The 14451-nt window shown below is 39.0% G+C and overlaps 1 protein-coding gene across 4 annotated transcripts in view; it reads right to left on the reverse strand.

Annotated features, from left to right (window-relative positions):
- lbr (lamin B receptor) overlaps positions 1-14451 on the reverse strand; it is a 63181-nt gene that overhangs the window by 22927 nt on the left and 25803 nt on the right. For 3 of the 4 annotated variants that reach the window (XM_062044422.1, XM_062044420.1, XM_062044419.1), the window contains exons 2-4: positions 10268-10442; positions 9944-10159; positions 6713-6772 (exon numbers count right to left, since the gene is read on the reverse strand). In XM_062044422.1, the coding sequence (XP_061900406.1) occupies positions 6713-6772; positions 9944-10159; positions 10268-10432 (441 nt within the window). In that variant the 5' untranslated portion in view covers positions 10433-10442. The remainder of the gene's footprint in view (positions 1-6712; positions 6773-9943; positions 10160-10267; positions 10443-14451) is intronic. The other variant, XM_062044421.1, reaches the window with a different exon arrangement.

The following is a 14451-nucleotide window of genomic DNA, read 5'->3' on the forward strand; positions in this document are numbered from 1 at the left end:
TAACAAACGTGTCCGCATTATTAAACTTTCTACCACAGGAAACATACTGAACAAATACAGCAGTTACTGTCAGACTCTAATCCGGATTACCTTGTCTATCAGAGACATGGTTAAAACCCACAACAACTTTCGTTCTAATTAATGTCCCGGGGGACAAGATTACAGAAAAGACAGATCGAGTGACAAAGGGGGGAGGAATTATGATTTATGAAAGGGAAAACATTAAAAGTAGATCAATTTGAGTGTGTTGAAATTAAAGTCACATTTTTCTCAGAAATGTATTTCAAGGTAATTGTAGTATACCGACCAACCACAGCTAAAGACATTTTTCTTGATTCATTTTCAGACATCCTCAAACAGCATAGTATGAAAGAAGTAACGTCATGGGGGACGTTAATCTGGACTGGTTAAATAAAACACGTAGAAAGAAACTTAAGGATGTTATAAACGGCTTCTACATGATACAAATGATAAGCAGCTCTACTAGAATAACAATTGGATGACAAAAAGCAAAGAGAACATCTGTAAATACACGAATACAAAACCCGAAAGAAGAGTGCTAAAATAAAAATACCATTGGATTTTAATAAAGACATGAGGACTCAGCTCTCATAAGAGCAATTAAAACAGGTCTAAATACAGATCGTATGATTTTAAAAGTTTGGAGGAACAAAAGTTACAATGGTTATGCGGAAGTCTAAGACTGACTTTCACTTAAAATTAATCAAAGCTGCAAAAGGGAACAATAGAGAGTTATGGAAAACCAGATACAAACTTACGGAAAGAGAGCAAACAAGAAACAACACTGTAACATTAAATATCAATGGCGCAGACGGTCTGGACATAAGTAATAATTTTAATGAACATTTCATCCAGTCTGTACAAACCCTGAATTAAAAAATCCCTCAAAATCAGTGCAAATAATTGTCATTTATTCAGGATGGATTAATTTTAGAATTAACAAATGAAACAAAGTTAAACAAAATCTTCACTGCATTATCAGACTCACGATCTAGAGATATATATATATGGGTTGGACACTATCTTCCTAAAAACATATAAGGATTGTATTATTGCTCGTATAACAACGATTGACAAATAAATTAAACGGAAAACACTTTCCCTACCACGTCGAGAAACTGCTACTATGATTAAATCCATGAAGCAGGAAATAAAGAAGACCAGAACATGTACAGACCAATTAGCCTTCGCCACGTTATAACAAAAGGAATAGAAAATTTGAAATTAAAAAGTGGCTTTGGAGCAATCAAGGCTGCTCACACGGTCACTAAGAGGGGCATTATGTTGACACATCAATTTAATGAGTATTATATTTATCCATGAGAGCATTTTTGTTGTAAATTGTGAGGTATGGCTGTTAAAATCTTGGTTGTTTTTACGAATGATGACAGATGTGAACAAGAGCATGTATTGTCTTTGTGTGATGATGTAAATAAGGTGTGGTTGTATTGTATATTAAGAATGTGTCCATGAAGGGGCATTTTAGGACTTCTCTTAATCTGATTACATGCTACAGTATGATTATTTTTTGATTAATTATTGATTACTATGAATGTATATATTTATTATGATTAATTACAGTCATAATTTTATTGCTTGATTTTTGGATCCCTTTAATTTAGGTAGCCAGGGACTACAGATGGAAAGTAGCTATTTAGATATAATCTAGTACAGAACATATCTGTTTCTGAACTTAATGTTTCTGTGCATTGTCCCATCATAGATAGACTAAATTAAATACAACTATTTAGTGAATTATTGAGGCCACAATAATTCACTAGGTGTTGTAAAATATCAAAGTACTATTGCAAAAGCGAACAGCGACCTCAAACATGACCTGTCCTCCGCCTCTGTTCTTGCTGCACTTGACTATCAGCTGTCTTTTCTTTTTCTTGGATGTTTCTGAAACTACTAATACTACTACTACTATTACTATTACTACGACTAACACTGTCCCTGTGAGAGGGACAGAGGGGGGAGGTGAGTTTGGATTGGGTCAAGTTTGAGCGTGTTGAGGTTTTATTTAATCGATATGATCAATCCGGTACAAGGATAAAGGAACGTAATGATTTAGATTGACAATTGCAGTGGTTGGCGAAAGCAACCCCAACCTCAGAGGAGGGTGCCAATTCAGTAATTAAATGTTTTGTGAATGATCTAATATCCCGACATGGTTTCCCCAAAAAGATTAGGTCAAACAACGGCACCTAATTTAAGAAAACAGGTTAATCTTCTTCAGTCACAAGATCAGCACTTCTCAGGACCAGCAGCTTCCTAGGAAGGTGGAAAGACCATGAGACCAAAATGGTAAGTTTGCAAAATGTAGAATTTGTGTGCCAGTTCCTCTGTGCAGATTTGAGGATGAAAGCAGCCACTCCAGAATCCCTTGCACTCGCTAAGAGGGGCACGGTCAAAGCCGATCCAGGACCAACACCCGATACCTGACTGGAAGGAACCGAGAGGAGAGACAACACCTTGCCAGCGATGACGAGAACAACTAAGGTTGCCAGCCAATGTGTCCACCGGGACTCCAGCAGCTGTGGAAAGAAGTGTCGGGAGTGCCGAAGCAGCGAGGAGGCCTGAAGCAAGCCGAGGGCCTGGACCAAAGCCCCACGCCCCATACTCTGCCCCAGCCTTCCCCAAAGCCCCAACAGCTCCAACTCTACCTGAGTTTTCCCCAATTTCGGCCAGCACGCACATGCCACTGAACAGTCTGCCCAATGGACTGAACCACACCCCAAGAAGAGACAGAGACAGACTGTTTGAGTGGATCTCTTTCTTTACCAAGGCAGCCAAAAGCCCAACGAGGTGTCGGCAGGCCACCAGCCTGAGGCACCACCGAGCCATCTATACGAGCACTAATCGAACATGGACTCATACGAAATTCACTTGTGTGTTCAAAATTAATTGGTAATTAACAATATTGGTAACTACATCCATTGCAAATGCCGGGAAAAATATTTTTGCAAATGTCTTACAGTCATAAGTCTATATACATTCATCTATTTATGTTCAATGATGTTCATGATCAAAGTATTTGTTATTCCCTTACTAAATCAAAGGGTAGGCCACTAATTGTGTTCTGTGAGATGGTTTTACTGCAGGCTGGTAACAGCGATCGCTCTGAAGGAGGGTCATAGACGGAATTTTTGCCTCGTATAAAAACATTGAGGTTTTTGCCTCTATCTGCGGTAGAGATTTAAGTTAGTGGTCTATATCAGAAATTGTTTTGGTCCAGGGTCTTAAGACCCTGGAAGGCGGGTATGTAGTAGAATTTCTGACCTTTTGACCTATATTTCTTGTCTTTTAAGAATGTCCGCTCATTTTCAATACTCTTGTATTTTGTGCCATTGAATGGACCAGTTGTGGGACAAAAGTAAATATTAAGTCGTGCCAACCTGTCTACAGAATGTGTTGACTGTCTAAAGGATTCGAGTTGTTATGGAACAGATAGGAAAAGCAAAACAAGACATTGACGCACTCGATAAGGAACGATGACGCACAACAGACATATAAAAAATGGCAGAAGACCGGAACTCGTGAGTGATTTTGGCTTGTGTGTGTCTTGTTGGCTCCGGAGTAACTTGTGGTTTGTCTGCACGGCCAACTCAATTCAACCTGCACTTCTGATAATGGGTAAATAAAATTGTTGTACTAAACTACTTTTGTTGCCTGCTTAAGCTTTGGACAATCCACTACAGTTGCACAGTGAAGTACATATTCCGTACAATTGACCACTAAATGATAACACCCGAGTAAGTTTTTCAACGTGTTTAAGTCGGGGTCCACTTAAATTGATTCATGATACAGATATATACTATCATATATACTATCATCATAATACAGTCATCACACAAGATAATCACAATGAATTATTTACATTATTTCCAATCAGGGGTGTGGAGGGGGGGTGGGGGGGGGGTTAGGATATGGACATCAAGTAGTGGACATAGAGAGAGAGAGAGAGAGAGAGAATCAAGTAGTGGACATAGAGAGAGAGAGAGAGAGAGAGAATCAAGTAGTGGACATAGAGAGAGAGAGAGAGAGAGAGAGAGAGAGAGAGAGAGAGAGAGAGAGAGAGAGAGAGAGAGAGAGAGAGAGAGAGAGAGAGAGAGAGATCAGAAGGCATAAGAAAAAGTATCTGCATTTGATTGTTTACATTTGATTGTTAGCAATCCGGGGAGGGTGTTAGTTTAGGGTTGTAGCTGCCTGGAGGTGAACTTTTATTGCGGTTTTGAAGGAGGATAGAGATGCCCTTTCTTTTATACCTGTTGGGAGCGCATTCCACATTGATGTGGCATAGAAAGAGAATGAGTTAAGACCTTTGTTAGTTCGGAATTTGGGTTTAACGTGGTTAGTGGAGCTCCCCCTGGTGTTGTGGTTATGGCGGTCATTTAAGTTAAGGAAGTAGTTTGACATGTACTTCGGTATCAGGGAGGTGTAGCGGATTTTATAGACTAGGCTCAGTGCTAGTTGTTTAACTCTGTCCTCCACCTTGAGCCAGCCCACTTTAGAGAGGTGGGTAGGAATGAGGTGGGATCTGGGGTGGAGGTCTAGCAGTAACCTGACTAGCTTGTTCTGAGATGTTTGGAGTTTAGATTTGAGGGTTTTGGAGGTTCCAAGGTACCAGGAGGTGCATGCGTAATCGAAAAAGGGTTGAACGAGAGTTCCCGCCGGAATCCTCAAGGTGCTTTTGTTGACCAGAGAGGAGATTCTGTAGAGAAATCTCGTTCGTTGGTTAACTTTTTTGATGACCTTGGTTGCCATTTTATCACAGGAAAGGTTAGCCTCTAGAATGGAACCTAGGTAGGTGACCTCATCTTTCCTGGTGATAACAATGTCACCCACTTTTATGGTGAAGTCATTGACTTTCTTGAGGTTGATGTGGGACCCAAACAGGATGGATTCTGTTTTACCCAAGCTTGTTGTCAGCGAGCCAGGTGCAAGTTCTACAGAGCTCAGCACTGAGGATTTTCTCCACCTGTGACTTGTCTTTGCCGGATACCAGCAAGGCAGAGTCATCCGCAAACAAAAACAATTCACAGTCGCATGCCGATGACATGTCGTTTATGTATATTAGGAACAGTAAAGGTCCCAATACGTAATAAACCAACGTATATTCTTTTCTTCATAAAATAAATGAATCTATATGTGTTAAACATGCTTGTATTATTATTAAACACCTTTAACATGTTAAAAACATATTTCATAAATAAATTAATATACATTTTATGTATGAATGAGGTAGATCCCCTCGAATGGGTCAAATGAAAAGTAGCTCGCCTGCAGAAAAAGTGTGGGCAGCCCTGGTATACAACATGTACCCTGGCATATGTTTTTCTGCTTATGAATAGGCTTTCAGATGAGGTAAAACTACTGGAATGTCATGAGGTACGCATGTTACTGGGGCTCTGTGTTGTCTAGCTGACAGAGAGGCTAGGGCTGGGCGATTAGGCCCAAAAGGGTGTAACATGTCACATGGTTGAATGGTGATTTACATTTAAGCAGAAAGTACACCCTTTTGGGTCTAATCGCCCAGCCATCGCCTCTCTGTCAGCTAGACAACACACAACCCTGATAACATTTATCCAGAAAGTGTGTACTTTCTGGTTACATATATAAAACCATTTAACCAGAAAGTACACCCTTTTGGGCCTAATCACCCAGCCTTCGCATCATTGTCAGCTAGAAAACACAGCCCCAGTAACATGCGTACCTCATGACATTCCAGTAGCTCTACCTTACCTCAAAGCCTATTCACATGCAGACAAACATTCTGGAACAGAGCTTTTGGTGGTCATTCTGTCAAAGTAATTACCTTCATTACTAAAAAGAAGAAAGTTCATTGTCATGTCATTCTATTGTAATTTTTTTCTAAACTATTTCAAATGTTTGTACTTCATCCCCATATGAGAAATCAATCAGGTCAATATCAATGTGTGTTAACGGACAATCATCAGAATCAGAAGTACTTTATTAATCCCCGAGGGGAAATTAAGATTGCCACATTGATAATACCTAGATCAGTGGTTCTCAAACTTTTTTCACCAAGTACCACATCAGAAAATACTTGGCTCTCCAAGTACCCCCATAATGACAAACATTAAAATACAGTAGCATCGTAGGCCTAAGTATTCATTAAAAACAAGGCAGATATTTTATTTAACAAGTATAGTATTTTTGGCTACTGTGACATTATACAGTTTGAACAGTAAAACTGGTAAATGGGTTGTACTTGTATAGCGCTTTTCTACCTTTTTAAGGAACTCAAAGCGCTTTGACACTATTTCCACATTCACACACACACATTCACACACTGATGGCGGGAGCTGCCATGCACGGCGCTAACCAGGACCCATCAGGAGCAAAGGTGGAGTGTCTTGCTCAAGGACACAACGGACGTGACTAGGATGGTAGAAGGTGGGGATTGAACCAGTAACCCTCAGATTACTGGCATGGCCACTCTCCCAACTTCGCCACGCCGTCCCTGTGTTTAAATATTTAATAAATTAATTATTTGGCGTACCACTTGCTGGAGCCCGCGTACCACATTTTTGAGAATCACTGACCTAGTAGCCCTTGTACCTTAATGATAAGGTACAAGGGCTATATCAAAATGGTTGCGGTTACAAAATTTGATTCAACAATAATCGTTTACACGGTGGTGTACACTGAGGACGAGTGGACTCACCTCATTTTGTCTCGTAGCCGTGTTATTGTCATGCTTATTGTTGCTATTGTTCTCAGCAGCCTTAAGTTGTCCAAACAATCAAAGGAGGGATTGTGATGGAGATGGACAGGGACAAAAAGAGACAAAAATGAGGAACTTAGAGCACGAACATGACAGTGGTCAAAAAACAGTTAACCCTTTTCTGTCTATGAATGTTCTCATAAATCCAGGTCATTGTAATTTCAGGGCATTCAATCAATCGCAACTGGACTGTTTAGTTTGTCTTAGAAAATGTTTCGCCTTTAAGTTAACGTTAAGTTAACCCTTTTTGATGACTAACAGGAGGGCTGCACAATTAATCTTAAAAATAAACAAGCACTGTTTATGAACAAAGTTGTTTTTACTAAATTAGTAAAAATGTAAACGATACCCATCCTAAGTGGTAATGGTGAGATTCACCCACTTGAACTTGTGGCCAAAAAAGGTTCTCGTTGGGTATTGTGGAGTCACTTTGGATTCAGTCTGAGGTCCATTGAAAGTGTGTTTCACTGTTTTTGCATCACAAGGCAACACGAAAAATTAGGGCTGCACTGTTATGGCCAAAATAATAATCAGGATTATTTTTATCAATATTGAAATCACAATTATTAATTACGATTATTCATCCTATGTAAAACAAAATTTTACCGCACTTTCTATTTTAAAGTTTAAAAAAAACTTAAAGTGCCAATGATTGTCACACACACATCAGGTGTGGCGAAACTATTTTCTGCATTTGACCCATCACCCTTGATCACCCCCTGGGAGGTGAGGGGAGCAGTGGGCAGCAGCGGTGGCCGCGCTTGGGAATCATTTTTGGTGATTTAACCCCCAATTCCAACCCTCGATGCTGAGTGCCAAGCAGGGAGGGAATGAGTCTCATTTTTATAGTCTTTGGTATGACTCGGCCGGGGTTTGAACTCACAACCTACCGATCTCAAGGCGGACACTCTAACCCAGGGGTCGGAACCTTTTTGGCTGAGAGAGCCATGAATGCCAAATATTTTAAAATGTATTTCCGTGAGAGCCATATAATATTTTTTAACACTGAATACAACTAAATGCGTGCATTTTTAAGTAAGACCAACCTTTTTAGAGTATAATAAGTCTCTTATTCTATTTAATAGCATTGTTAATCTGAAGCTAACCAATAATATATAAATACCATTAATGCAACTTCTTGAAAAGGTTCGGTAGAAAACGGATGGATGGATTAAAATGCATGAGAATGTTTTATATTTTGAACATTATTTTTAACACTGTGATTACCAGCGGAATTATTTATTACTTATCGTGTTAAGCAATGTCAGCTAAGATTTATCTGAGAGCCAGATGCAGTCATCAAAAGAGCCACATCTGGCTCGAGAGCCACTACCCCTGCTCTAACCACTAAGCCACAGTAAGTGAACAAAGCTTTTGTTACCAAATTAAATTTATTAAATGAAATGTATTCATAAGTAACTTCATAAAATGCAAACAAGTGGAAAGATATGACTTCACAAAAAGGCATTTACTAAAAGGAACACAGGTGAGGTTTATGTGACAATTGAAATCTACAGCAAAACGATATAATACAAGAAAACATATGTTAATACTAAACAAAAGAACAATTATGTCTCTATTAATTAATAATAACAATTTGTTATTAAATGTACACATTTTGCCTTTCTCAGGCATGTGATTTGAACTTAATGAAAAAGACTGAAAAAAGCCAGGTGTCTGGGGGCAGTCATGTTGTTTATGTTTCAAAATGATTCAACTATTCAATGTCAAAATATAAACAGTAGAAATAATTAACAAAATGTCAGCTACTGTCTTGTTCTAAAACACCAATGGAAATGGCCACAAAACTACAATGCGTTCATGGGCCGCCGAAATTAGTCGGACAAAACACAGCTCGCCAAGTACTCTCATTAGTGAAGCATGAACACAAACATATTAAACAGTGGGCTTTACAATAAGGAAAGTGTGTCTCTTATGTGTCTTACAGAAACCATATTAAAACAAAATAAATAATTTTCCCCCCAACTTTTTTCATTTTCATACATTTTTGGAAAAAGCTCCAGGAAGCCACTAAGGTGTCGCTAATGAGCCACATGTGCGGCTCTAGAGCCGCGGGTTGCCGACCACTGATCTAGATGATTAATTACAGGTCATTATTTGCCTGCATAAATATAATTTGCTTAAAACAATACCCTAATATTGCTATTCTGCTTGTTATCACAAACTTAATTCTGCAATAAACAAAGTATCAGTGGTGTAATGAATACTATCAGACTTTCAAGTTAACATTTACTAAACAACCCTTTCAAATGGTATATTATTTTTTTGTATTCTTTGATTAGTTGCATGCATCAGTGCTTCTCACCATTGGTTTGGCAAACGGCAAGCGGTGACCGAGATTGTGGAGTTTTTTAAAAACTCAAAATACTGTAGCTTATATTCAATAAAAGTAAATTAAAATGCAGTTTGAATATGAGGTACTGTAAAAATAATGTGTACCATCACGTAAATTACGTTAAATTATTTTTTTATCCTCAAACTCAAAAATGATTTGAAAAAAAAGTGTCGGTAGAGTTTTTTTTAGTACATATGTAATCTGATTAGTTAAATCAGAGCAAACAACAAGTCTGATCCAAAAATAGATACAAAAACATATTTATATATTTTTTATTGAATTAATTAGTATTTGTGTTTATTCTCCCAGTCGGGACCAATACAGTAGTTCAGTCACAAAGACATTATGTGCCATTTCTTGTGATGTCACACGGGGCATTTCTTGTCGGGACGGGAGTCGTTCCCAGTGATTCGAATAAAGAACCAACTCTTTTTCTTAACTATAGTGGTCTTGATAACGGGTACCGGTTCTCAAAAAGGGATTCGAGTCCGAGGACTCGGTTCTTTTCTTATCGAACAACCGGGAAAACCGGTTTCGAGCATCATCCCTACAAAAAGATAACCACATTTTTTTGTTATACTTAATAAGCAAAGTTCCTGCTGCTCACTCAACTCGAATGACAATTTGAATGTTCTTTTGTTTCCTGAAAGTTAATCAGTTCAATAAATATTTCATGCCAGAGAAACATTTGTAAATTTTTGCCAAAATCGTGCAGCCCTAACTGACAGAATGGATATTTCCCATTATAAGTGTATGTAAACTTCTGACAGGAACCGTACGTGGCCAGAGAGCAAGAAGCTAGCTGTTCTGCTTACCAGAGGAAGGAGTCTGACTTCAACCATGTCCTTAAGCTTCGTTTCTTTGCGTGATGAGTGTGCACTCTCTGTTATTGCTGCAGCAGCGATGGCCGCTGCAGCACGTGAGGATGAGCGCCGTGGGGTTCTTGCTGGGGACCGGGAGCGGCTGCGACGGCGGCCTGGTGAACGGGAACGGGAACGAGAGCGGGAACCGGACTGGAAGCCAAAAGAACTCTGATTGTTGGCAGAAAAGAGATGAGAGCTCATTGCTAAAATAGAAATGTGGAGATCTCTTTGCAAAATATACCTGATAATTATCACAAAAATATGTTGTGATCTTACCCTGATGTCCTGCTCCCTGAGTTCCAGCTCAGTTCCATCCTTGTAGATAACCGTGAAGAGCTGACTTTTGGTGTTGAAGCCCAGCACCTTGACTTCATAGTAAAGGTTGCTACCTGGCCAGCGACCCATCACCATGTCCCCTTTCTGGTACTTTAAATTCTGCATTGTCTTCCACCTAAGATGTGCAAATAATCAGCAAGACAAAGATGAAGGACAACTATTGGCGTGAGTATAATTATTTGACTAATACCCACACCAATTGTCTGTATTGCACCTTTCTAAAAATAAAAGCTGTGAGTCAGGTGTTTTAAAATGCGACTTGCAACTAGGGCTGGGCGATATGGCCTTTTTATAATATCTCGATATTTTTAGGCCATATCGCGATACACGATATATCTTGATATTTTGCCTTAGCCTTGAATTAACACTTGATGCATATAATCACAGCAGTATGATGATTCTATGTGTCTACATTAAAACATTCTTCTTCATACTGCATTAATATATGCTACTTTTAAACTTTCAGGCAGAGAAGGAAATCACAACTAAGTCAATTTACCAAAACTGTATTTATTAAAGAGTTATTAATCAGTGGCACAAACATTCATGTCATTTCCAAAACAGAAAGTGCAAGATTGTCAGAGACATTTTAAAACAAGCTATTAGTGCACTTATGTGCATGATGTCACTAAGATGACATACAGTATCAAAACAACACTAAATTAAAAGTGCACTTTTTGTACAGAACGCCACTACAATATTTTAAAACAAATAAAGTGCACTTTTGTGCATGAGGTCACACAAGATATTTCAATAACTGTCAAATAAAAATTAGCTGCATAATAGGAAATCAAATAGTGTATGTCCTTCGCTATGTGGTAGGTTACTGCGGACATTATCTCCTTCTGTTGTTGATTTTTTTTTCATACGGCGTTGATCTGGAAATAGTTGCTTCGGCATTTTGTTGGTGTGGCACCGGCCGGAGATGTTGACATGCAGTTTCAAGCACTACTCATTCATTAGCGGGTGACTTTTCAAATGATGCTACATTAACAGTAGGTGCTACTTTTTGTAGCAATGCTTTTGCCGCATAAATGTTCAACATTTTCCCGCTTGAAGCCAAACCACCGCCAGACGATGGATCCAGTGCTGTTTTTCTTGGGAATTAATTATTCCTCCATTTGTTACCAGATTTGCACCTTCTCTCTCTCGTATTACCACCCGCACCGCACCGTTAGCATCACAGCTAACGTTACCATGTCGCTACCTGTCTGCTCCGCGGGAGCGTGTGACGTTGCACACGTGACGTCAGAAGGTGCGCTTGTTTTATGTCTCTGTGAAAAGGAGAGACAAGAAAAAGTGGAAACACATGCAGTGCAATGCCCACAACTAAAAGCAACTGCGTGAGAACGTATACTCGAATATCACGATATAGTAATTTTCTATATCGCACAGAGACAAACCCGCGATATATCGAGTACATTAGGGTTGTCCCGATCCGATATTTGGATCGGATCGGCCGCCGATATTTGCCAAAAAATGCGTATCGGCAAGGCATGGGAAAATGCCGATACAGATCCAGTTTTTAAAAAAACTCTGGTCCGTGTTTTCCAACGCACCAATTTAAATAATACATTTCACTTTTCTGCTGCTCCCCAATTTCCGTTCCGCATTATCCAGCACACCTTCAACACATCCACAGGTCTGTGTCCTAACCGTTAAGACGGCATGTGAATTAAAAGTTACCGGTAAAAATGTCAGCTGTCTATGTGCGATATAGAAAATGATTATATCGTGATATTTGAGTATACGTTCTCACGCAGTTGCTTTTAGCCGCTGGCATTACACGACAGGCTCTTCTCACTCTTTCCTGTGTCTCCTCACAGACAGCATGCGCACCTTCTTACACACGTCACGTCGTACGTCAAATACGTATACGCCCTCTCCCAGCAGAGGTAGCAGCATGGCTAACGTTAGCTGTGATGCTAGCACAGCCGTGCGAATGGTAATACGAATGAAGGAAGAATTAATTAATTCCCCCAAAGAACAGAGGGGGTCCATGGTCTGGCGGTGGTTTGACTTCAAGTGGGAATATGTCGAACAGACAACCGTAATTTGTCAAGTGTGGAGCAAAAGCGTTGCTACAAAAAGTAGCAGCACTGCTAATATGTAGCATCATTTGAAAAGTCCCCTGCTAGAGAATGAAGAGTGCTTGAAACCCCGCACGTCAACATCTCCATTCGGTGTCCCACGCCCACACCATCAAAATGCAGAGGCAAACATTTCCAGATCAACACCGTATGAAAAAAATAGTGCTTTTTTTAGTTGTGATTTCCTTCTCTGCATGAAAGTTTAAAAGTAGCATATATTGATGCAGTATGAAGAAGAATGTTTTAACGTAGACACATAGAATCATCATACTGCTGTGATTATATGCATCAAGTGATAATTCAAGGCTAAGGCAAAATATCGAGATATATATCAGCGTTTCCCATAAACTGCCAAGATACCTGTGGCGGTGGGGGCATGGCTATGGGCGTGGTCAACATGACATCATCGAGTAATTTGCATAATTTACTACAATGATATGATTTTCTCTAAAAAGGCTCAAAAAATGTATACTTATTAATTAATAATAACAGTTTTGTTTTAAACGTCCATCCATTCATCCATTTTACAATATAATTACAACACTTTATGTACATATTTATATACAGATTTGAACAATAAGTTATTCACTGAAATATATTTATTAATTGTGGTTCTTACAAAAAATATATCTTATAAAATATAAAAGCTAAAATGTCTCTTAAAGCTCTGCCCCTTTAATTAGTGCATACTGAATAATTTAACTTTAGCCTACTACTACAACCAAATTATTTACCAGCAACATAAAGTGAAACAGAGGCAGAGGTGTCCTGCCACAGTCAGTAACAAATAAACAGAAAACAGTAGTGGTCAAATACAAATAAGGCAACAAGAGAAGTATCCTACACTTATCTTTTGTAAAGTAAATCTGATCAGCCTATATGGGCATCTACATCAACTATATGATTTGCCTGAGAAGCTGGACAGGACAAAAAAAAAAAAAAAAAAAAAAATTAAAAAAATGTTTTTTTTTCTTTTCTTGTGGCGGACGTAATTATTTCGTGGCGGGCCGCCACAAATACATGAATGTGTGGGAAACACTGTATATCGTGTATCGCAATATGGCCTTAAAATATTGCAATATTAAAAAAAGGCCATATCGCCCAGCCCTAGTTCAATGATGCCATTTCTGTTTGTCATGTATAATTTTGTCTATTTTGTGTTTATCCTTGAATAAACAGGTCAGTTTCTTGTTACCAAGGTGTATTATTCAAACTCACCTAATTCAGCTGGCTAGTTGTCATCAAGAGTACTAAAACCCTTTTCAACATGAATCTGACAAACTTTAAACTTTAATACATGCTCGGATAGGCCAGTATTGGTATCGGATCGGAAGTGCAAAAACAACATCGGTATCGGATCGGAAGTGCAAAAACCTGGATCGGGACATCCCTAGAGTATATCGATAGATATATCGAAGGTGCGCTTGTTTTACGTCTCTATGCGAAGGAGAGACAAGAAAGCGTGAGAAAAACGCCTGTAGTGTAATACCCGCAGCTAAAAGCAACTGCGTGAGAACGTATACTTGAATATCACGATATAGTCATTTTCTATATCGCACAGAGAAAGACCCGCGATATATCGAGTACCGTATTTTCCGCACTACAAGGCGCACCTTCAATGAATGGCATATTTTAAAACTTTGTTCATATATAAGGCGCACTGCATTACAAGGCGCATAAAATAGACGCTACAGTAGAGGCTGGGGTTACGTTATGCATCCATTAGATGGAGCTGCGCTAAAGGGAATGTCAACAAAACAGTCAGATAGGTCAGTCAAACTTTATTAATAGATTACAAACCAGCGTTCTGACAACTCTGTTCACTCCCAAAATGAATAAACAGCTGTTTTATTATTTTCCCCGAGGTAAAGTCAGTGACGTGGTGTTTTGTTTATCTTTTAACAACAGCAAGGTATAACATGTAGTGCAACATTTATATCACATGGTGGAGGGGAACTTTTCCCTGATTCAATAAACACGTAAAAAACAGTGATACTGTTACGGTAAATGAAACGTTAGTGCAATCACAATATA

The sequence above is a fragment of the Entelurus aequoreus genome, linkage group LG04 (assembly GCF_033978785.1).
Source record: "Entelurus aequoreus isolate RoL-2023_Sb linkage group LG04, RoL_Eaeq_v1.1, whole genome shotgun sequence".
NCBI lineage: Eukaryota > Metazoa > Chordata > Actinopteri > Syngnathiformes > Syngnathidae > Entelurus > Entelurus aequoreus.